Source organism: Panthera onca, chromosome F2 (assembly GCF_046562875.1).
Source record: "Panthera onca isolate mPanOnc1 chromosome F2, mPanOnc1 haplotype 2, whole genome shotgun sequence".
Lineage (NCBI taxonomy): Eukaryota > Metazoa > Chordata > Mammalia > Carnivora > Felidae > Panthera > Panthera onca.
The window spans coordinates 79,865,186-79,889,069 of record NC_138356.1 but is presented as its reverse complement, the minus strand read 5'-3'; the positions used below and the strand labels follow the sequence as shown (position 1 = coordinate 79,889,069).

The 23,884-nt window shown below is 46.6% G+C and overlaps 1 protein-coding gene across 6 annotated transcripts in view; it reads left to right on the top strand.

Moving 5' to 3' along the window:
• The window catches only part of TRAPPC9 (trafficking protein particle complex subunit 9), a 570,835-nt gene that overhangs the window by 335,382 nt on the left and 211,569 nt on the right, over positions 1–23,884 (top strand). For all 6 annotated transcript variants that reach the window (XM_060611403.3, XM_060611405.3, XM_060611407.3 and 3 more), the window contains one exon: positions 22,403–22,545. In XM_060611403.3, coding sequence (XP_060467386.1) covers positions 22,403–22,545 — 143 coding nt within the window. The remainder of the gene's footprint in view (positions 1–22,402; positions 22,546–23,884) is intronic.

The following is a 23,884-nucleotide window of genomic DNA, read 5'->3' as shown; positions in this document are numbered from 1 at the left end:
GAGATGGACCACAGGGTCAAAGCGCGTCTCTTCCAGAGCTTCCCGTGAGACTGTCTGCACAGGTGTGAGCGCTCCCGTGTGGACAGTGGCATTGTTGTTGTCATCGCCCCTCCCGTTCCCTGACAGTTGATTGGGCACATGGTATGCACCAGGCTCCAGCCCTCACAGCCACCTTGTGAGGTCAGGGTGCGCGGCCTCCTCTTGTAGACAGGGAGTGGGCGCCTTGCCTAGGGACCCACGGTGTTAATGCAGACCTAGTGGAAAACCAGTATGTGTGTCTCCAGAAGGGTCATTACGGGGACTTCTTGTTGGAAGGAGCTTCAAGCTCAGCTCCTACTGGGTCATGTTTGAAGATGCACTGGGCTTCTGTGGCCAGCACTCTGTACATGGCCTTGTTCTGGGTTCTGGTTGGGGGCCTGTGGCTTCCGATGGGTCTCCCGTAGCTGGCCATGTGCCTCTGGCCCTTGATGGCCCTTTGATTCCTAGGATGACCTCCTGCCATCCTTGGGAGCTCAGCTTAGGACCCCTTCCCCCGGTCTTTTCCTCTGTTGACCTTCTGGGCAGTGAGCACACAAGGAACCTGACTTCCTGACCTCTTCTTCCCCACCCTGTCCCACGGAGAGGGGCACGGCTGGCCGGCACGTCCCGCTGCTTCCATCGGAGCCTGATTGGAGTCTGATGCAGCTTCCTGCTGAAGGCACCGGTGGAGCCCAGGTCACAGGTCTACGTGAGGGTGCGTGAGCCCATCTCCTGTCAGGGGAGACACCCGTAATGTGTTGTCACTGTTGCTCTCTCTGTAGGGGACTGAGGAGCTGTCTTCTCTCAAACAGGTGGAGACTCAGGAGGAACTAGGCAGTGGTGTTGGAGCCCCTCCTGCCACCCTTGTCTCTTTCACGAGTGGGGTGTTTTCTCTTAGTTTGAGTCTCGAGGCCGTCACTGGTTTTCCGCTGCATTCTGGAACCTCTCCCCTGGACGTGATGGGACCCACCTGCCCCCTGCCACCCCCCAGCTCGGCCTCTGCGGACACTTACGTGCCCACTTCCTCTTGGCTCCTCCTCTACCCTGGGCTCCTCCCCTGGTCTCCTCTCCGCACATTCACGCTGAAGACCTGCCGTGTGTTGGACCTGGGTTCATCGAGCACCCATGTGCTTCTGAAAGGTGCCTCCGCCGAGGACTGTGTGTGTGTGTGTGTGTGTGTGTGTGTGTGTGTGCGCGCGCGCACAGGCTGTGTGACTCCACTCCCTTGAGCACAAGGAGCTATCTTTAGCTGCTTGCACTTGTCTTGCCCTGGAGGCTGTGCAGGGGGTGGCCTGGAAGCTCATGTGGGGGCTGCGGGCCTGCTTCCCAGGCCACCGGGCTGAGCCAGTCACAAAAGAGACCGGTCCTTCGTCATGGCCACTTCTGCAGGAGAGCAGGTGGGGTGCTGGGATGTGGCGGCCGCCTCACCAGGCTCTTGGTACACACTTCTGTTCTCCGGAACAGGGGACGTTTCTCCTGGTTTATAGATGAGGAAGTTGAAGTCCAGGGAACAGCGTGAAATACTCTGATCGGGCTTCTGGCTGGTGGAGCTCAGACCTGAACCCAGCTTTTCACGTACAGCTCAGAATGAGGATTGAAGGAAAACCGTTTGTAACTTAGGGCTATTGTAAAGGCAGTTACAACTTAGAAGTGGGCAGGGGAGCATTGAACAGTAAACCTCTGTGTTCTTTTCTTCATTCCTAGATTCTTTAGAGAGGAGAAAATGGTCAAGTTTCATTCTCTGAGCATCTCCCAGACTTTGTGCCTTTCAGCAGGTGTTGGCCTCACCATGTCTGAAAACCGTCCCCCGGTTGTTTTCTCGAGAAATGTGGGAAGGCCCTGCAAGGCTGTGGACCCCATGAGCTCTGCTGGGAGGCCCTGGCTGCCAGCTGTCGTGACAGAAGCCCCCGCAGGCTTGGCTGGGAGGCCGGGGCAGGCCGCCAGGCCCAGGGTCCTGACAGAAGGGGCTCAGCGGCATTGAGGAGTCCAGGCTGAGCCCTTCCAGCCCGCCCACACCTGTCTTTCTAGCCTCGTCTTCCAGCAGCCGGGGGTGTCTTGCCCGGGTGTTCCTTAGCGGGGACGGGGGTTTGTCCTTTGGCGTCAGCTCCATGGACCCTGTCTAGAACCAGTCGCAAATTCCTTTTCCTTCTGGTTAAAATTCCGCTGTACTTTGGAGAAGGGCTCTGATCTGTGGACGGTCAGCACTGTTAGAATATTAACTAGGTTCAAACTGTACTCTTGGTGATAACTGCTTTTCATTTTTCTTGGTTAAATAGGCCAGTATTGACTCAGAGCGACCGTCTGGCGGAAGGAGTGAGGTGAGGGCCGTAGCGGATCTGGGGCTCCTCCCCGGCTTGGGGGCTGAGCGGGGCAGTGGCCTTCCTCCTGCGACCCCGTGGGTTTGGTCTCCCCGGAAGTCCCAGAGCGCACCGCCTCGGTCTCCACGTGGAAGCAGTGGAACGAGTGACTGCTCCTTGCATGCTCACGCCTGCCCCTCACGCGGGTAGACCGCCAGCCTGTCATCGCACACGCTAGAGCCCAGGGCACAGGCCGTGATGCCATCGGCCTGGGTCACTGGACCCGCGAACGGCAGGCCTTCCCGCACTCAGTCTTCAGGTGCCTTGTCTCCCCGTTTCTTTTTCTTTGCACCTGTGCTGGTGGTGAGGTGGCCAGAGGCAGAGACTCGAATGAAGTAGATAGTCAGGTGCCTTGGTGGCAACTTGGCTCTTGCTTTTGTGGGTGAAGTTCTCTGCCCACATTCTGACCGTTCTGTTTTTAATATTCATGATTTTTCATGATAACTTCCTGACTACTCACTAATCCTGGCTTACCTTTGGCTTACTATTTTCAGCTGACGTGGAATGTTACTCCTCTGTAATTTTTATTACTTAACTATTCTTAGTCTTTAGTGAGTGTAATTAGAAATGCATATTGAGCGCACAAGGGATAATTTTCTTACGCGGCTGTGCATTAAAAAAATAGCATCTGCAGGACTATACGGTTTCCATTTATAATAGAGATTTATTCTCCCGGAGGCTGGGAAGACATAATCCTCGGAAAGCCCTTAATACCGGTGCCGAAGGTATTTCATTCATGTGCTTGCTCAGTGAGCTTTGATGGAGCTCCTTCAGTGGGCAGTGTGCCCGTCTTCGAGCTGGCATTGGGGGCACCGCCTCGCCTGAGGGTCTCTTGGGGGAGGGACCTGACGTTTCAACGAGTCCTTGTGCCTCTGTTTGTTTACAAACAGTGTGTGGCAGGGTCCCGGAGGGTGCCTGGTCGCCCCCTGCCTGCACGAGCTGAGCGTGGAATGGCAGAGAGGCATGGGTGGGAGTGGCAGGGTCTCCTTACCGATCTGGAGAAGCTCGGTTGGAGGTCTGGCCTCACTGCCGCCAGGTGGGCTCGCCAGGGCCTCCCACACGATCCTGCGTCCGCGCCATCACGGGCTGGGCTGGAGACCCCTGTTGTCACCCGCGGGGCAAACTGGCAGGGCCCCTGGAGGAGAGAGGGATGGGGTGGGGCCCTCCGTACCTCCTCTTTCCCCGCATCTCACCAGTCAGGGGAGTTGGCTTTAGCTCCCCGTCTCCGGGTGGTGGTTCTCAGTGCGTGGTCTCCAGACCTGCAGCTTCAGACCCTACCTGACCCGCAAATCAGAAAACTGGCATGGGGCTCAGCAGCCTGTTGGAGCCGGCTCTGTAGGTGGTCCCGATGCAGGCTCTCGGGCAGAGCTCTCGTCGGCACACGTGCCGGTAGGGGGGTGCTGGTGGGCCGCCCGGCCGATGCTTTGGGCCTCGGGGCGCAGGGCTGCAGGTTTGTTGTGTCTGGTTGTGGTGCCCCTGGTCTGTTTACCCGCCACCCCCCCCCCACCCCCATGGGTTGTACCATGCTGTTTTCTGCGTGAGCTTGGGCATCGACAGGGTGAGCGGTTCTCGTGGCCAAGTCCTTCATGTGGGAACGCGAGAGTAGAAAATGAGGGTTCTCTGCAGAGGTGTGGCCGAGGACGTGCGTCCTGGCCCCCCTTTGGCCTCCTCTTCGTCACTGCGAAATGCGGCCGAGCTCTTCTCTGAAAGATGGTGAGGCTTAAACCACATGATGAACAAACAAAACTGAATCAGTGTTTTGTGGTAGATGGTCGTTCAAAGGCGGTTTCCTGTTGGCCAATAGGATGAGATATTCTGGAGGATCTCTACCTTGTAGACTAGAAGAAGGAACCCCCACTCCTGGAGTTAGCTGCCACTACCACTTGTGGGAGCGCCTCGTTTTGTCTCTGTGCCCAGCTTTCACCCCGTCGTGGGGATGACGGACATCCGCTCAAGAGACAGAATACGGGCTCTAGGTGGTGGCCTTTCGTGCCAGCTGAGCCAAGAGATATTCCCTGAAGCAGCTGGTAAATTGATTCACTGCGGGGACAAAGGACTGAGGTCCCGAGAGAGGTAGGTGCTCACCAGGGCCACTGACTCGAAGGGTCCAGAAGTGCCATTGCTGGCCAAGCAGGCAGAAAGTTAGTGTTTTCTGTTGAAGGAAAAGTTTTCTGGAGTGGGAAAGAAGCAAAGGCCACCGGCCGGAAGGGCTGCCGAACCCCGAGCAGAGCAGCAGAGACGAGGGAGACCAGGAGCAGCCCAGCTCCAGGGAGAGCAAGTCCGGTCTGGTGGCAGGCTTGGCCGCAGTCCCAGCCGTGAGGCCTGAGCAGCCTCATCTGGCTTCGGTGGAAGGCCCTTTCCCCACTGACCACCTGCTCTCAGCCGGGTCCGAGCGCTGGAGGAGGTGACATTGCAGGAGAGAGAGAGAGCACAGGCCTGGGGGTCAGAGTCCAGCTGAGCGCCCCCCCCCCCCCCCAGGACCTTGTGGCGAGTCCTTGAAGCCATGCTGAGGCCCTGGGGGGACTGGGAATCTGTTCCAGGGGGCACCTGGTACCATCCCTGGAGCACGTGTGTGCTCTGCAGAGTAGCTGCATTGTTGACAAGTTTTTAGTTTTTCCTAAAGTCCAGGCTCTAGAGTCCTTGATGTATCCGTACTTTCTTCAGTGTTGTGTTTTGAAACATTTTAAGCACGAAGTTGAAAAGACAGTGCAGTGAGCAGCCGTGCTCTCCGCCTTCGTCCTTTGGGGAAAGTGGAAGTACGTTCAGAAGCAAATGGAAGACTTGATGCTGCGTTCCCCCCCTCCCCCCACTTGGCTCCCAAGAGCAGTGGCCGTTTCCTGAATCTCCGTGGTGCTGTTGCCGTGCCCGTGGCATCTAGTGTGGGCGCGGTGATCTCATCCAGTATGTGTTCTGTGTTTACCCAGTAATGGTTTGTTGATAACCTTCCTTCCTGATGGATAAAGAATTCCTACTTCAGTTTATAGCCCCTCCTTCCAGTATAGCTTATTCTCAGGTGTTTTCTCTGTTTTGCTTCACTGACAAGCTGGAGTAGATCTCAATGCTGTCTTGGGGTCCTCTCGGCATGTGACCACCTTTAGAAAAGGTTTAGGGTCCTCTCCATAGGGGGTTTGTGTGATAGGAAGCCTTGGCCTTGGCCAGGTCAGTTGTTCCTTTCTGGATCTTGGGTTCCCCAGGTGAAAAACAACGTTGCTGACTTGATTCTTTCTTTCATTTCATGTTTTATTTTTTTTATTTTTGAGAGGGGGAGAGATCGCACGCAGGGGAGGGGCAGAGAGAGAGGGACACACAGAATCCGAAGCAGGCTCCAGGCTCTGAACCGTCAGCGCAGAGCCCGATGTGGGGCTCGAACCCACGAAACATGAGATCGTGACCTGAGCTGAAGTCGGATGCTTAACCGACTGAGCCACCCAGGTGCCCCTTGACTTTATTATTTCTAAGGCCCCCTTTTAATTCTAACTCTTGGTAGCTAAAATCACTGAATTCATGCTGTCAGGAGGGAGAACTTGAGAGGTCACTGGGGTCATCTTTGCCCTGCAGTGTGGCCTCTACGGCTGCTCGCTATTTGAACACCTGTGCTGAGAGCGCATCGTTTCACAGGACTCCAGTGGTTTGGCGCACTTCACTGTGTATACATGTTTATTTTGTTTTCCTGCTGGGTACCGTGCATCCGTTGGATTGATCCTAGGGTCCCTTTCTCAGGCACCTGGGGATGGAAGCTGCCTGGGAGATGGCAAGTATGTTGGGAATGGAGATGGCTCAGGGAATCCCTGTGGCTGAGGCCTCATTTTCTTCTGCTGCTTCAGTGGTCATCCGTGGAGATCATACGGACTTTGGGGTCCACCGTGCAGTTGTAGCTAAATTCCTACCCGGAAATTGGCTTGACAAGCTCTCTGTTGAGGGTAATACAGCTTGTAGCATCCAAGGTTCCTAACTTTGAGTGGGTACCTTCATCACGGGTTCAGCAGTCATGGGCCCCCTGGTAGCTGGGATACCTTCCGAGGGGCCCTTCAGTGCCTGCACCGCCACCTTCTTGACGCCATCAGACTTGGCTGCCTCTGGACAGTAGGTCATACACCTGACACACGTTTGGCATGGGGGCAAAGAAGGCCTTGCCAGTGTGCACCCGTTCAGCTCAGGGCTGACCTTGCCACTTGATCACTGGCCTTGGTAGTGTCAGGGATGCATCAGGCATGACGTCTGAGCAAGGCCACCAAGTGACCTTTTGTCAAAGGGGTCACTCGGTCTTCTGGGAAGCAATGTTGGTACACATTGAGGTCATGAATGTCTCGACCGTGTCATAATTGTCACGGATCATCTTGGCTAGGGGGGCTTGGGTGGGAGGCAGTTGGTGGTAGATTAGGCACTGCTGATAATCTTGAGGGAGTTTTCATGCTTCTTGTGACTCGCTCTCAGGACGGGAGAGAAGAGATCCTAGCTCCTCTGGTTCTACTTTTCGGGTGAGTCTGGCAGTTTCCAAGACAGCTGTAGGCGCCACAACATGTTAGTATTAACATCACTTCTATTGGTGTTTGTGTGGGTGGGTTCCTGCTCCTGGAAGATGGATACAGGGTTATCCTTGGGTCACAAATTCTATCTGCAGCCTGGACGGACCTTTCAGACCTGGGATGGGTGGAATCTTATTGGAATGGGCAGACCATGCATTTGTTAAACGAAGAGATCAATGGAAAGGTCAATGCCGAGATCATTGGACACTGTGTCCACTTTTCCAGAGTTGAAAGAATCCCTGGGTAGAGCAGATGTCTAACCCATCCCATGTGCTCTGAGCATCATCAGGTCCTAGGGATTTGGCTGGTACGATAGCAAAAGGTGCCACTTTCTGCTGGGCAGAGTGGATCAGAGAGCTTCTACTGGGGACCTTCCATGTGCACAGACATCCTTATGTCAAGTCTTCTGTCAAAACATGGAAGTAAAAATTAGGGAAGGAGAAGTCGGGTGCACTCTATGGTTTAATGACCGGAACATAAGTTTTGGATTTATATATAGCTGGCATTTGTAACTATTTAGCTATAGGGAACATTAAATCATTCTGTTTAAAAAAGTGGGTAATAATTGTGGTTTTTTTTTTGTTTTTTTTTGTTTTTAACCGCACTCAGGGAAGCACTTAATGTGCTGGGAAATCCTCCCACTGTTTATCTGGCTTACTTACAGTTCCCCCAGATAAGAATCTGGCTACTTAAGCCTCATTAACAAAAAAGTATCCTTCCTTCTCTGTGAATTAAGCCTTTCTGATTCTTGTACCTCTCTTGAGTAAAGCCAAAATTGCATCCCAACCATTTGAGTAAATGAAGTCCACGTTTCCAGCCTTGGTTAACAGACCACATGGCCCCGTGCCTATTAGAGTGGCAGCATGCACTGGAAGTGTGGGGGACCGTGATCCCTCTCTCTAAGGCTGGAATACTATTAGGGACGTAATGAACGTGCTGCAGTGTGAGGGATGATGCCAGGGCTAATGAGATCAAAGACCGACTTGTCACAGATGTAACGTTGGAGGAGATGGCACAGTGCGTTTGATTTAGGGCCACGATTCTAAGGTGTGGATTTAGGCTCTTTTTCCCCTTCCATGTGATATACTCAGCTTTCCATGAGTACCAGGTGCCAGAGTCTAATGTTGACATGCTCTGAGTCCTGTCTGTGGCCCCACGGTCGGGGTGGGAGCTGGCCCATTCTGAAGCACTGAGTTGTGTCCTGTGGATGCGGTGCAGGATACTGCATGCCTCCAAGGAGGAGGGTGCCTGTCCCCTGGCTCTGAAGGTGGAAACCAGGGACGTGGATCTGACAGAGTAGATTGTTGCCTACCAAGACGGCTTTGTGCAACCCCCTCTTGCCTTTCTTAGTGTTTCTGCTTGACCCTACCCAAGGCCATTGTCATGCCTGATGCTGGGTGCTTGTAAATGAGGATGACTGCCTCTCTTGAATCAGTTGCTGTGTCTTCTGTTTTATTTTATTTTTTTTAATTTATTTTGTAGTCTGCTCACCTAGCAGTGTGCATGAGCCAGGGTCACGTGGTGTCCATGCACCCACATCCTGTGTTTGTTTGTTGGTTACTCACTGGAGATGTTCTTCATTTGCACTGTTGTCAACCCAGACATGAAGAAGACCTAGCCAGTTGGAAACATGAATTCATACCACAGGGAGATAACACATGTGCCAGAATAATGGTTATTCAGAAAAACCGACGACGCCTAACGTTGGCAAGGATGTGGAGCCACTGGAACTCTCTTATGTTAGTGGGAGTATAAAATCGCAAACCTAATTTGGAAAACTGCTGTCTTCTTAAACTGAAATACACACCTGCTGTAATGACCCAACAAGTTCACTCCTAAGTATATATCCCTGAGAGATAAAAACATACATTCACAAAAAAAAAAAGAAAAAAAACTTGCTCGAGAATTTTTTAGTAGCTCGATTTTTATTTTCTTCAAATTGGGAGCAACTCCAATGCCTGTGAGTTGGAGAATGGATAAACAGATTGTGGTAGATTTATACAATGGAATACTACTGAGCAGTGAAAAAGTAACTATACATCTGTAGCTGCCATGATATATATCTGTGTACACACCATAATGGATGAATCTTGAAAACATGTTGCACAAAGGAAGCCAGTTATGAAAGAGAACATACTGTATGATGCTCTATATGTGAAATTCAGGTGAGGGCAAATCTGTGATAAAAATGTTCAGAAAAGTGGTTGCCCAGGAGACTGTATCTGTCTTGGATTAGAAGGGGGCGCAAGGGAGTGTCCTTGGTTGGTGGACGTGTTGTGTGTCTTTATTAGGTAATAGTTACATGGGGCGTGCGTGTATCAAAGCTTAATGAATTGTATACTTGGTTGAATGCTTTTACTGTATGTAAGCTTACCTCACACCAAAAAGGAAAGCCTAACAAATATCAAACTCCAGTTAGTAGATTTGTTTTTTGTAGTAGTGTGTATTAGCAATTATGATACTACTTTCTATGTATTTTATGTGTGAGCAATTGAGTAAGCATATTGAGGATGATGGGACCTCATTTCTCCCAATTAAAGAAGGTTGTTACAGATGTGGAAAGGGGAAATTTGAGTGAATCTTAGGGTGGGAGTCTGGAACCTGAGTTTTCACTTACGAACTCCCAGTTTGTGGTGTATTTCTATATTGTTGTCCATATATATGCAAGTGACTGTATAAAACTAGATACGGAAATAGGTATCGGTATACGCAAACACACGCATATAAGCACAGGCATAAGCTCACACTTGAGGTTTGTTCGTGGAAAAAGCCCTCCAGCCGGAGCATCTTAGTAGCAATGAGCACAGTGAGCACCTATTTCTTGTTAACATTCCCCACAAAAAAGACCCTCAGCCTTCTTCAAAGAAATGGTTGATTTCTAGGGCAGGGAACACAGAAGATGACCCTGGAACATCCTGTTGTTCCGTAAAGTAAGGAATTGCTTAAAGATTGATGAGGGCGTGTCAAAGGACACAGCAGCCAGCCTGAACAGATGCCAAATCTGGGACCATCTGCGCATCAGCATGAGTAATGGCGGTAACAGATTATAACCCATTGAATAAAACAAGGAGCCATTAATCTGTGTGGATATTAACCAAATAAACAGGGAAGGAAAAGGTCGTGTAAGTAGATTGGCATCTAATAAATGTGAAATGATGATGTTAGAAGACTGTGAGTGGATGGTACAGTAGTGGGTGAAAATTTAATGAGGAATACAGTATTGACCAATCCTCAAAGCATCTGCACACAAATTACTTATTGATTACTGGGGAAAAACGAGGAACTAAACAGAGGAGAAACCTTGCAGACATTCTCCTTAGCGTATTTATCTATATATAAGTATGAAAGAGTGACAGAGAATTATACAACAATGGGATAAAATGTGAACAATTTTTGAATTAGGTCATGGGGAGGTTTTTCGTACTTTGAACTTTCTTGTCATTTTGAGATAATATTGAAGTTAAAAGTTTAAAAGATTAACTTTAAAGCAGTAGGGAAAAAAATTTTATGACCTGGGAGCGTGGAAGGTGTTTCCAACCATGATTCAGGAACCATAAAAAATAAACGTGCAAGAGACATAAAAAATTGATGCATTAACTAGAAGAATAGTAACCCTTTCTGCAAGGCAAATAAACAGCACCAAAGACAGCGTCCAGCTGTGAAAAATGTTTGCAATTTCTATCACAGGCAAGGAGTAATTCCCTTAATATATAAAACCTTTAAATCTGGAAGACTAATAGGTCAATTTAAAAAAAAAATAATTTTTTTTTAAAAACCTCAAATGATGAGAACATATACTTCTCAAATAAAGATGTGAAAATGGCTCCTTTTCTTGGTACCAAAATCCGATTGACTTGGTCTTTTAACAACAGTCCCAGGCACACCTGCCTCCATGTTGCCCTAGTGTCCCAAGCCTTCTCAGCCACTGAGGGACTGTTGTGCTTCTGGAGTAGGAGCCATTTGGATGGCTGGCATTGCTTAAACTCATTTCTACATTATTGTGGATGTACCGTTTAATTTGTAGTCACTTGGCATCTTTAAGGCATAATTAACACCGAAGAAAGACTGGCTGAAAGTGCTAATTAACTGGAAAGTAATGGTATGGCTTTCATTTGTATGTTTCTCTGACCTTAAGTAAACCATAGGGCTGGTCTCTTGGGAATGAACCCCAGCTGGGACCTCTGGTCCTGAATGTTTGACTTCTTAAGTGGATCATATCACAGCTATTAATCTTATGTCCTATCACAGAAAGAGAGCAGAAGGAAATCTGTGGTGACAGGTCCAATTAGGGTCTTTAAAAATTAGAGATCTGTATCTTATAAATTAGTTAGGATACTGTATAAAGGTGAGGGTGTCTATGTGGCAAGAGCCTTAGTTAGATTAGAATCATGAAACAGGAGATTAGTAATACAGAATGAATAATAACAGTTCACCGAGAAACTGGTAAGAACCTTAGGTAATGTCTGGCACAACCCTGATTTTACAGATGAGGATATGGGGACCTGGAGAAGGGACATGACTTTACCGAGATTATGTGAAATTTTAATTGTAGTAAATCATAATTTTACTTGATGATTTTTGCTGTAGAACCCGAAAATCCTGACTCCTGGATCCTGGATCCTGGAAATCCTGGAATCCTTTGTCCTTAGACGTGAGCAGTCCCACGTCGGTGTGGCCCACACTGTTACCTGGAATCTTCGGGTGTAATGTTGGCAAATGATTGTGTGCCTATTAATGGTCAGGATCAATTTGTGAAGTCAACTTTGAGTGTGAATTGCTTTCTATAAAATTCAGCCACATTAACTATACAGTTTGATGAGTTTTGACAAAAGTGTATCCCTTGTCACCGCCACTGCCGCCATGATGTACAATATTCTCATTACCCCCCAAAGTTTTCCTGATCCCGTTACAATCAATCCTCTCTTGTCCCTAGCCCCAGACAACTACTGACGGGTTTTTTGTCACTAAAGACCAACTTTTTTCCAGCATCTCATATACAGGCAAGCATATAGTATAGCCTACTCCCTTTTTCACTCAGAATAATGTTTTTGGGATTCTTCCATTTGTGTGTATCAGTAATTTGTTCCATTCAGTTGCTGAGTAGTATTTCATTTTATGGACATACTATGATTAATCTAGTCACCCGCCTCTTCCTGGACATTGAGGTTGTTTCCAGTTTGGGAATATTATGAATAGAATTTCCATAGATATTTACATATATGTCTTTGTGTGGATATGTGTTTTTATTTTTCCTGGTAGGAGTTTTGTTGTTGAACAGTATGTTAAGTCTTTATGTTTGGAAGGAATTTTGACTAGTTGTTTTCTGAAGTGATGGTACTATTGTATATTACTACGAGCAATTTCTGAGAGTTCTGGTAGATTCCTTAGGATTTTGTTTTTATATGATTGTGCTGTCTGTGAGCAGACAGTTTTACTTTGTCCTTTCCAACGTGTATGTCTTTAATTTCTTTTTCTTACCTTATTGGACTTACTAGGGTCTCAATAACAATGTTGATTGGAGTAATGACAGCTATGTCCTTGCCTGAGTCCAGGTTCAAATTTGTGACAGAACACTTAGTTGACCATGAGCTGTGGTTTTAAAACTGAAAAATTTTTTTTTCATGAGTGTGTTTTATAGATTGAGGGCATTCCTTTCTATGCCTAGTTTGTGGAGATTTTTAAAACAAAATCATAAGTGGGTTTTGAATTTTGTCAACTGTGTTTTCTGATGTTATTGAAATGATCATGTGGCTTTTCCTTTTTGTCTGGTAAAATAGTCTCTTAATGTTGTGATGACATTAACCAATTTTCTGATACTACCAACCTTGCATTGCTGAGATAAACTTATTTGGTCATGATGTATTTTCCATCTTATGTGCTACTGAATGTAGGATTTTCACATCTTTTTTAAAAATTTAAATCCACGTTAGTTAATACGGAGTGTAATGATTTCAGGAATAGAATTTAGTGATTCATCACTTACATATAACCCCCAGTGCTCATCCCCACAAGTGTTCTTTTTAATGCCCATCACTCATTGAGCCTATCCCCCCCACCCAACACCCTGCCGGCAACCCTCAGTTTGTTCTGTGTATTTAAGAGTCTCTTATGATTTGTCTTCCTCTGTTTTTATCTTAGTTTTGCTTCCCTTCCCCTATGTTCATCTGTTTTGTTTTGTAAATTCCACATATGACTGAAATCATGTTGTATTTGTCTTTCTCTGACTTATTTCGCTTAGCATAATGCATTCTAGTTCCATTCATGTTGTTGCCGATGGCAAGATTTCATTCTTTTTGATGGCCAAGTAGTATTCCATCTCTCTCACACACACACACACACACACACACACACACACACACACACACACCACATCTTTATGCATTCATCACTCCATTTGGGCTCTTTCCATACTTTGGCTATGCTATAAACACTGGGGTGTGTGTACCCCTTTGAGTCAGCATTTTTGTATTCTTTGGATAAATACCTAATAGTGCAATTTCTGGGTTGTAGGGTAGTTCTGTTTTCAATTTTTTGAGGAACCTCCATACTGTTTTTCAGAGTGGTTGCACCAGTTTCCATTCCCTCCAGCCGTGTGAAAGGGTTCCCGTGTCTCCTCATCCTCGCCAACATCTCTTGTTCCCTGACTTGTTAATTTTAGCCATTCTGGCCACTGTGAGGTGATAACTCATTGTGGTTTGATTTGTATTTCCCTGATGATGAGTGATGTTGGGCATTTTTTCATGTGTCTGTTAGCCATCTGGATGTCTTCTTTGGAAAAGTGTCTATTCATGTCTTTTGTCCATTTCTTCACTGGATTATTTGTTTTTTGGGTGTTGAGTTTGATAAGTTCTTTGTAGATTTTGGATACTAACCCTTTATCTGATATGTCATTTGCAAATACCTTCTCCCATTCCATCAGTTGCCTTTTAGTTTTGCTGATTGTTTCCTTTGCTGTGGGGAAGCTTTTTATCTTGATGAGGTCCCAGTAGTTCATTTTTGCTTTTGTTTCCCTTGCCTCCGGGAACATGTCAAGTAAGAAGTTGCTGCAGCCGAGGCCCAGGACGTTGTTGCCTATTTTCTCTTCTAGGATTTTGATGGCTTGTGTCTTATGTTTAGTCTTTCATCCATTTTGAGGGTATTTTTGTGTCTGGTGTAAGAAAGTGGTCCAGGCTCATTCTTCTGCATGTTGCTGTCCAGTTTTCCCAGCACCACTTGCTGAGGAGACTGTCTTTATTCCATTGGCTATTCTTTCCTGCTTTGTCAAAGATTAGTTGGCCATACATTTATGGGTCCATTTCTGGGTTCTCTATTCTGTTCCATTGATCTGAGTGTCTCTTTTTGTGCTAGTACCATACTGCCTTGATGGTTACAGCTTTGTAATACAGCTTGAAGTCCAGGATTGTGATGTCTCCAGCTTTGGTTTTCTTTTTCAACATTACATTAGCTATTTGCGCTCTTTTGTGGTTCCATACAAATTTTAAAATTGCTTGTTCTAGTTCTGTGAAGAATGTTGGTATTATTTTGATAGGAATTGCAGTTAATGTGTAGATTGCTCTGGGTAGTGTCGACATTTGAACAATATTTGTTCTTCTGATTCATGAGCATGGAGTGTTTTTTCCATTTCTTTGTGTCTTCTTCAGTTTCTTTCATAAGCTTTCTATAGTTTTCAGTGTATAGATCTTTCACCTCTTTGGTTAGGTGTATTTCAAGGTATTTTATGGCTTTTGATGCAATTGTAAATGAGATCAATTCCTTGATTTCTGTTTCTGCTGCTTCATTATTGGTATATAGAAATGTAGCCAATTTCTGTACGTGGATTTTATATCCTGTGACTTTGCTGAATTCATGGATCAGTTGTAGTAGTTTTTTGGTGGAGTCTTTTGGGTTTTCCATGTAGAGTATCATGTCATCTGCAAAGAGTGAAAGTTTTACTGCCTCCTTGCCAGTGTAGATCCCTTTTATTTCACTTTATTGTCTGATTGCTGAGGCTAGAGCTTCCCACACTATGTTGAATGACATTGATGAGAGTGGACATCCCTGTCATGTTCCTGACCTTAGCGGGAAAGTGCTCAGATTTTCCCCATTGAGGATTAGCAGTGGGTCTTTTGTATATGGATTTTATGATCTTGAGTATATTCCTTCTATCCCTGTATTCTTGAGGGTTTTTATCAAGAAAGGATGCTGTATTTTGTCAAATGCTTTCCCTGGGTCTATTGAGAGAATCATGTGGTTCTTGTCCTTTATTTTTTAATATCCTTTATTTTATCCCATTGATTTGTGGGTATTGAACCAGTCCTGCATCTCAAGAATAATTCCCACTTGATCGTGGTAATTCTTTTAATGTATTGTAGGATCTGGTTTGCTAGTATCTCGTTGAGGTTTTTTGCATCCATGTTCATCAGGGAAATTGGTTTATAGTTCTCCTTTTTAGTGGGGTCTTTGTCTGGTTTTGGAATCAAGGTAATGCTGGCCTTGTAGAATGAGTTTGGAAGTTTTCCTTCCATGTCTTTTTTTTTTTTTTTTTTTTTTGGAACAGCTTCAAAAGAATAGGTGTTAACTCTTCTTTAAATGTTTGGTAGAATTCCCCCTGGAAAGCCACCTGGCCCTTGTTTGTTGGGAGGTTTTTGATAACTCATTCAATTTCTTTACTAGTTATAAGTCTGTTCACATTTGCTATTTCTTCTTGTTTCAGCTTTGGAAGTTTATATGTTTCTGGAAATTTGTCCATTTCTTCCAGATTGCACAATTTGTTGGCATCTAATTGCTCATAATGTTTTCTTATTATTGTTTGTATTTCTGTGGTATTGGTTGTGATCTCTCCTCTTTCATTTGTGAGTTTGTTTATTTGGGTCCTTTCCTTTTTCTTTTTGATAAGTCTGGCTGGGGCTTTATCAATTCGGTTAACTCATTCAAAGAACCACTCCTAGTTTCATTGATTTGTTCTATTTTTTTTTTTCATTTTGATATCATTGATTTCTGCTCTAATCTTTATTATTTCCCTTCTTCTGCTGGTTTTGAGCTTTGCTATTCTTTTTCCGGCTCCTTGAGGCGTAAGGTTAGGTTGTGTTTTTGAGACCTTTCTTCCTTCTTTAGGAAGGCCTGGATTGCTATATACTTCCCTCTTATGACCACCTTTGCTGCATCCCAGAGGTTTTGGGCTGTCGTGTTTTCATTTTTATTGGCTTCCATGTACTTTTTAATTTCTTCTTTAATTTCTTGGTTAACGTATTCGTTCTTTACTAGGATGTTCTTTAATCTCCAAGCATTTATGGTCTTTCCGAATTTTTCCTTGCGGTTGATTTCAAGTTACATGGTGTTGTGGTCCGAAAATAAGCATGGTATAATCTCGATCTTACTGTACTTGTTGAAGCTGATTTGTGACCCAGGATGTGGTCTGTTCTGGAGAATGTTCCATGTGCACTTGAGAAGAATGTGTATTCTGTTGTGTTCGGATGAAATTTTCTGAATATATCTGTTAAGTTCATTCGGTCCAATGTGTCATTCAAAACTATGGTATCCTTGTTAGGATTTTTACATCTAAGTTTATGAGGGAATATAGGTCTGTAGTTTTTCTTTCCATGTAAACCCTTATTTTAGTATTTGGGTGAGACTGGCCTCTTAAAAAGAATGGGGCCATCTCCTCTATTTTCTGAAGGTGTTTGTATAAAACTGGTATTGTCTCTAACCTGAAGTGTTGATAGAATTCAGTGGGGCAATCCTCTGAGCTTGGCTTCTCTTAGGAGAGCTGTTTTCAGTTGTGAATCCAGTGTCATCATTTAACATAGGGCCCTTAGGTTTTCTAGTTTTTCTTGGTTCCGTTTGGTAATGTGTTTATTTTATTTAAGTTGAATCTATTGGCACTAAGTTGTTTGCACTATTTTATTATTCTTTTAATGTGTGTAGGGTCTATGCTGACATTCATTTCCTTTTTGGTATTGGTAAGAAGTTTCTTCCCTTTTTTCATAGGCCTGACTTAGGGGAATATCACATTTAATGATGTTTTCAAGAACTAGATTTTAGTTTAATTTAGTTTTCTCTATTTATCCATTTCAATTTAATAATTGGCTGATTATGCCCCTCTCGCTGTGATGTTGTTCCTTCTTATCCAACTCCTGGCCTTCCAGCTGTAATAGTATTCTGTATCTCCATATATCCTGGGATATTTGTCTAGAACATGCCATGGTTTATCTTAAGATATCTCTGGGCTTGTGTATTTAACTAGACTTGAATCCCTGTAGGTTGCCTCGTGTCTTCTCCCAGTGTCCCTTACACAGTAGACATGTGTTCACGGTCAGCAAACGAGTACGTGGATGGATGGATGCTCTTCTGAATAGTTTGCAAAAATGGCAAGAGAGAGGGCTATGCAGCCATGTAGCTCTGCGTTTAAATCCTGGATGTGCTGTCTTCCTGGGTGTGTGGCTTGGTGCAGTCTTCTGACTGCTGTGAACCTTGTTTTTGAAAATAGGACTTTCTTTGTAGGACTCTTAAGAATGTTAGAGTCAATCTATATAGATCACTTATCATAGTATTTGGTACCTAGTAGGTGCTCAAGAAAAGGTAGCCTTTGGAAGACCTTTTATTTTAGCTCAAATAATAAGTTGTATGCCTAGAAGTTTCTTTCCTTTAGTTCCTTGCCCACTACTGATTTCTCTAATAGTCCTTTTCCAAGTAAGGACTGCACCATGTTCTGAGAAGGGGAAGTCTCAGGACAGAATAGCACATTGCTTCTCATTACATTTTGATTGGAAAAAAAGTTTGAGCATCTTGTGTCTTTTGCCTTAGCAACCCACTTTCTGTTGACTAAAATATTGTAATTTTATAGGGCTGAGGAGACTTTTTTTTTTTTTTTTTTTGAAATGAAGGAAGAAAGACAGGAACGATAATTTCACAAAATAATTAATTTGCTTGACTTTTATAAATTATTTTCCCTGTAATTACATCTTTTCCTTGCTTCTTAACAGAGGAAAGACTCAGCCACTTCCAGAAAAACAAAACCACAGACTCTTTCTTCTTTGTTATACTGTTACCTATCCTGTGTATTTTTTGCTCCCTTCCTAGGCGATTTCTACTACATCACATCCTGAAAGTGACTCTTAAGTTTGCCTTAAAAAAACAAAGACCATGTGACACTTGTGTTACTTCACAGGTTTGGGCATTTCAAGGCTGTTTTTCAGAATGTTTGTTTCCCTGACTGTGCCTGCAGTGTGGGAAGACAGCCATGTAGATGTTGGTTGATGGGTTGGCTTCGTTTATTAGTTATTTATTGAGATACTTGTTCACTCACCGTGTACTGCGTTCTCTGAGATCAGGGGTCAACCCTTATTCTGCTGGGAGCATAGAGCCTGACACCGAAAGCACCCAGGAGGGAAAAAAAGATGAATGAAAGAATAGGCTGAGCGAATGGAATCTGTTGTATTCAGAAGGTCGTTAGAGAAAGGCTTATTGGGATGTGTGTATGTGGGGGGTCTTGCTACTTGCTGGTGACTAGGCACTTTTCAAAAAGTGTGAGAAACATTCACAAGAAACCAGCGATCCCTTTGTGAGATGATAGGGCAGCGCTTTATACTGTGGGAAAAAGATCGGTGATTGTGGTGAATCCAAAGTAGGATCTTTGGGTATTAAAAAAGATTCTGTCTTTTGTTGAGCCTTTTTTGAAGCGAGGGAGTGTAGAAGTCATCTTGGATAAGGCGTGGCTTTATCTGGGCCGTGAAGGATGAGGAACATTTATGCAGGTGGAGAACATCAGGGAAAGTATTCCTGGTAGGGCAAAAGTTGAAAGGAACCTATAAGCCCATACGTGCGAAGGACACCTTAAAGAGGGGTAGGAAGTGAGTTTTTAAAATGTCGTGACAGACTTGAACAGATCTGTCTCCAAAGATAATCATAAGTGGCCGGTGATCACATGGAAAGACGCTCAGTATCACTAGCCGTTGGGAAAATGCAAATCGAAACCAAAAAGAGATACCACTTCACCCCCGTTAGGAGGGCTATTATAAAACCAACAAATCCACCAAATAGGAAATAGCAGATGTTGACAAGGCTATGGAGGATTTAGGACCCTTGTGCACTGTTGGTGGCAGCTGTGGAAAATGGTATGTTGAGTCCTAAAACAATTCAATATATAGAAATACATGAATTTCCCAAAGGGTTGAAAGCTCTGTCTCAGAACGGGTGTTTGTACACCCATGTTCATGGCAGTGTTACTACTCACGATAGCCGAAAGGTGGAAGAAACCCAGGTGTCCATCAACAGACAAATGGATAAAAGAAAATGTGGCCTGTATACGCAATGGAATGTTATCCAGCTTTCAAAAGAAAGTTCTGGGGCGCCTGGATGGCTCAGTAGGTTCAATGTCCTACTCTTGATTTCATCTCAGGTCATGATCCCAAGGTCATGGGATTGAGTCCCATGTTGGGCTCCACTCTGAATGTGGAGCCTGCTTGGGATTCATTCTCTCTCTCTCTCTCTCTCTCTCTCTCTCTCTCCCTCCCTCTCTCTCTGTCTCTCTCCCTCCCTCCCTCCCTCCCTCCCTCTGTCCCTCCCTCCCCCCCAGCCCTTCCCCCTCCCTCTAATTCTTTCCTCCTTCCTCTTTCTGCTCACATGTGCTCTCTAAAAGAAAGAAAAGTTGTGACACATGCTACAACATGTATGACCCTTGAAGACATTCACCTGAGTAAAATAAACAGTCACAACAGGACAGAAACTGTGATCTTTTTATGTGAGGTTTCAAGAGTCATCAAATTCACAGAGACAGAAAGAGAACGGTGGTTGTCCAGGGCTGGGGGAGGGAAGCAGGGACTTAGTGTTTAACGATAGAGTTTTAGTTTGGGAAAATGAAGAAGTTCTGGATATGGATGGACGGTGCTGATGGTTGTACAGCCATGCGAATGTACTTAATGCCACAGAACTTACATTTAAAAGTGATTAAAATGGTAAATTTTATTACGTATATCTTACCATGATACAAAATGGGGGTGGAAAAAAGAAAAAGAAACAGTGCTGAAATCCATTTCCCATTTCTTCCCATTTTAAGCCGTGTTGCCTCAGGGTGTCCAATGGTGGGGTTGCAGAGGGAGAAAGGCGTTTGTTTAATGAGCGTCTGTTGGTTCTGCTACCTCGTTTTCTCCTTGAATCTTCGCTGGAGTCTGAGATAGGCATTCGTTGTTGTCCCCGCGTCACAGTGGAGAAACGGGCTGGGAATGGTGGGCAAGAGCCCGAGACCTGGTGGAGCCGGTGCGTCAGACTGAGCTTAACTGGCCTGCGGGCCTGCGCCCCTCCCCCGTACCGTGCGGCTTGGCCACTTCTGGAGTTTTTTTTCACCTGGCCTTCTCACGGCCAAGTTCTTGTCCCCCCTCCCGATGCCCTTTCTGTGACCACTTGTCCATGCAGGTTGTTTATTTTCCAAGTCTGCGCTGCAGTCGCCTCTCCGTTGGAGACAAGAAATAAGTCAACAAAAGCTATAACTAAAGGCTCAACACGGTGTCTGGCCAGGAGGGTTTATTGAAACAGGACTCCTGAACAGAGAGAGGAAGGCAGGCAGCTCCTTCATCCTGTCGGAAGCGTGGCTTGGTGGCGCTCTTACCAGGGGAGAGGACGCGTGCGTCCCCCCCCCCGCCTTGGGCACATGGCGCTGAGGTCCCGGTTGGCCATGGCCGGCGCCGCCCTGGTCTCTCTGGCCCAGCGGAGAGCTCGGACTTGCACACGTGTCTTCAGTGGTCCGCTGAGGGCCGGCTGTGGGTACTTTCTCAGACCCCTCTTTACGTGGCCTAGCTGCAGCGGTGGGCGTTCCGGCCCTTCATCCTGAGGGTCTGCCTCCCTGGGATTCCCGTGACTTTCGTCTCTCGTTGCTTATGCTTTTGGGGTCCTACCTGTGAAACCACAGCCTCGTCCACGGTCACGAAGATCTACTTCTGTTTTCTTCTTACGGTTTGATCAGCAAGCTTTCCGTGTCAAGAACCATACAGTACATACTTTGGTTTTGTCGGCCACGAATGGTTACTTTCATATGTTCTTTGTTTTTCTTTGTTGTTGCTTTAGAGCCTTTTGACTCCGTAAAAACTGCTCTCGGGGGTGTACAGAACCAGGCTTCAGGCTGCTTTTGGCTGGGCCGTAGTTGGCTGGGGCCCATGCTGGGACTTGACTGCAGAAGGTTGAGTCACAAGAGTGAGGAGTTGAGCTGGGTTTGAGATTTCTTGTTGCTATAGTTACTTGGGCACGCCACAGACTCCCAAATTCCTCTGCTGTTGTCATATGCTGGGGGGCAGGGCAGAGGGTAGGGGCTGCTGAGACGCCAGGGCGTTTGCCCAGAGTGGTCTTCCTCCGTCCCCAGCCCTTCCTGCACCACCAGGGCTAGGGGCTTTCCATACCGTGTTCCTTCCCCACTGGTGCTGGTGGCAGGAGCAGGTGGGGGTCTCCCTGCTGTCCTTGTCTTGCACTGTGCATCTGGGTCTGATGTTATGGGCTCCTTGGCATCCCTGCTCCTTGCCCACGTGGCGACCTCTCTGCCCAGTACATGGTGGGCATTGTGGACGAGTGGGTTTCCAGCTCCGACAGCATTGGTACGGGATTCTGGCTGGGGACCACCTCCTGCCCTTCCCCCCGCTAGAATGGGTATTTATCCCTGCCACTGTACTCTTGGCATTGGTTGCCCCTCCTCCAGAAGCTTAGGATTTTGCTTCAGAGTAGAGAAGGGTCTGCTTGGGGATGGGAGGGGAGTGTGGGGTTGGGGCTGGTGTCTTGGCTTCTTACCTTTATTTGGTGGCTGCTGACTCCCTTCCTCCATGCCCGCGCTCTGGAGGGAGGCTACCTCTGCTTCCCCCACCGCAGCCCCCTGCCCTAGTCCTCTGTGTGTATACCCCGAGAGGGTTCATGGTGAGGAGCCTACAGTGGGTGGGAACTACCTTCTGGTCTGGGTTCCCAAGGGGGTCTTTGCTATTATTAGAGCCCCTACTCAGCCTTTAGCGATTTATTAACCTTTGGGCTAATTGCTTCCTGCCAGTTGCGTGCTGGCTGGCTCTGTACTTGTAGAGAAGATATCCCTACCCTTTACCTTCCAGAAGGGCCTTGTACCTCCTTGGCCTTCTGGCTCTGTGGTTGCCCTGTGACCTCATCTCTTGATGGGTTCAAGGAAGTGTCAGGAGTTTGTAGCTGGTCAGCCTTACTGACTGTTGACCTGGGAGCTATGCTCTACCTCCTGGACAGAAGTGCCACCTTCCCCCAACACCCTTGTCTGTATGTTGAAGTGATGCTGATTGAAATGCATTTTTCTCTCAGAAATGCTCTAGGAACCACAGAATAATTTTGGAGCCTTTTTCCATTTGTGCATCTGGGCTGAGGGATGTTGGTGCAGACACAGGGCATCCTAGGAAAGACGGTGCAGGGGCCCAGTTTCCGAGTTGCCCAGTTGGGGTTATCTTCCCTCTTACCTAAGTGAAGCCTGCCTTCTGGAAGAAAGCCCATCAACTTCGCGATTACTAACATACCGTGTTTACATCATTTCAGACCTTGGAAGCTATCCTGAATTTCAAATACTCTGGAGGCCCGGGCCACGCTGAAGGGTATTACAGGAACCTGTCCCTGGGGCTGCACGTGGAGGCTGAGCCGTCTGTGTTCTTCACCCGAGTCACTACTCTGCCGGCGACCAGGTAAGAGGATCTCTGCCCTATGATTGCCTTCTTCTGGAATCTGACAGCACTGCATTTGGAATTCTGACCTCAGGATTCATCTTGGTCCCACCTCTAGTCAAATCCACACCACCGTGCCAAGTTGCGTAGCCTCCCTGGGACTCAGGTTTCTGTATCAGAAAAACAGGCCTTCTAAGAAGTGCCTTTTCCTTTAGTTGTAGTGGACGGGCTTTACACCTTGTAACGTGGCAGAATAATAACATCAACATTGCAACATGCTTGCTTGTGGCCGTCATTGTACAGGACACATTTCCCACTCATGGCCGTGAGGCTGGTCCTGGCTTCAGTCTGATTCCCTCTCCTGCTAGTAGGGGTTCGGCAGGTAGCCACATGTCCTGGGGACTCCTGGAGTCTAACATCTCTTCCTGTGTCACTTCCGGCATCCCTGGAAAACACCGTGCAGAGCCAGGCTGTCCAGGATCTAGCCACCTCCCTGTTCGTGGAGTTCCCGGCCATCTAGAGCCCTGGGCTGTTTCTGCCCAGGGCGCCCATCTTGCACAGACATTTTCTCTCCAGTTTACTCCTCCAGGCCTAGCCTTCCTCCAGGGGGAAAGAAATCAGATAGCGTGTCTATGTCAAACCCAGAAGTGGCCAGAGGTCCTAGAGGTACTCTGCTCTGAGGCAGGAGAATGACAATATCGCATTGAAAACTTTGAGAGAGAGCCGGGAGTGGTTGGTTCTGAAAGTGGTGGGTGGTATTCCATCCAATGGGGCTGCTCTTCTCAGATTCCTCCTCCAGCGGCCAGCAGCCTGTGGGAAGCAGGTGCAGATTACCACCGAGTACTTCCTATTTATTTTCGTGTCCAGTGGTTCCTTGCATGTTGGGGTAGGATGCAGTGGGACAGGATTACTTCTTCCTCTTTTTTTTAAAGTTTATTTATTTTGAAAGAGAATGCAAGTGGGGGAGGGCAGAGAGCGGGGAGGAGAGAGAGAATCCCAAGCTGGCTTCGTGCCATCAGCGTGGAGCCCAATGCGGGGCTCGAACCCATGAACTGTGAGATGATGACCTGAGCTGAAATCGAGTCAGATGCTTAACCAGCTGAGCCCCCAGTGCCCCTAGTATTGTTTATTCTTGATAGAGTTACGGTGGCAGTGATCACAAGCACCTCTGTAGCCTTGAACTGGGAAAGAACATCACAGGCAGCAGCCCCTTCCCTCCACCCGTGGGTTCCGTGTTCCACAGAGTGAAAGAGAGGGATGTTGCTGCCCACGTTAATGTTGATAAAAAACTCCTTTTAAAGTGATACAGCCCCAAATAATAAGTGTGGTTTTGGTTTATAGGAAAGACCATTTTTCTTCC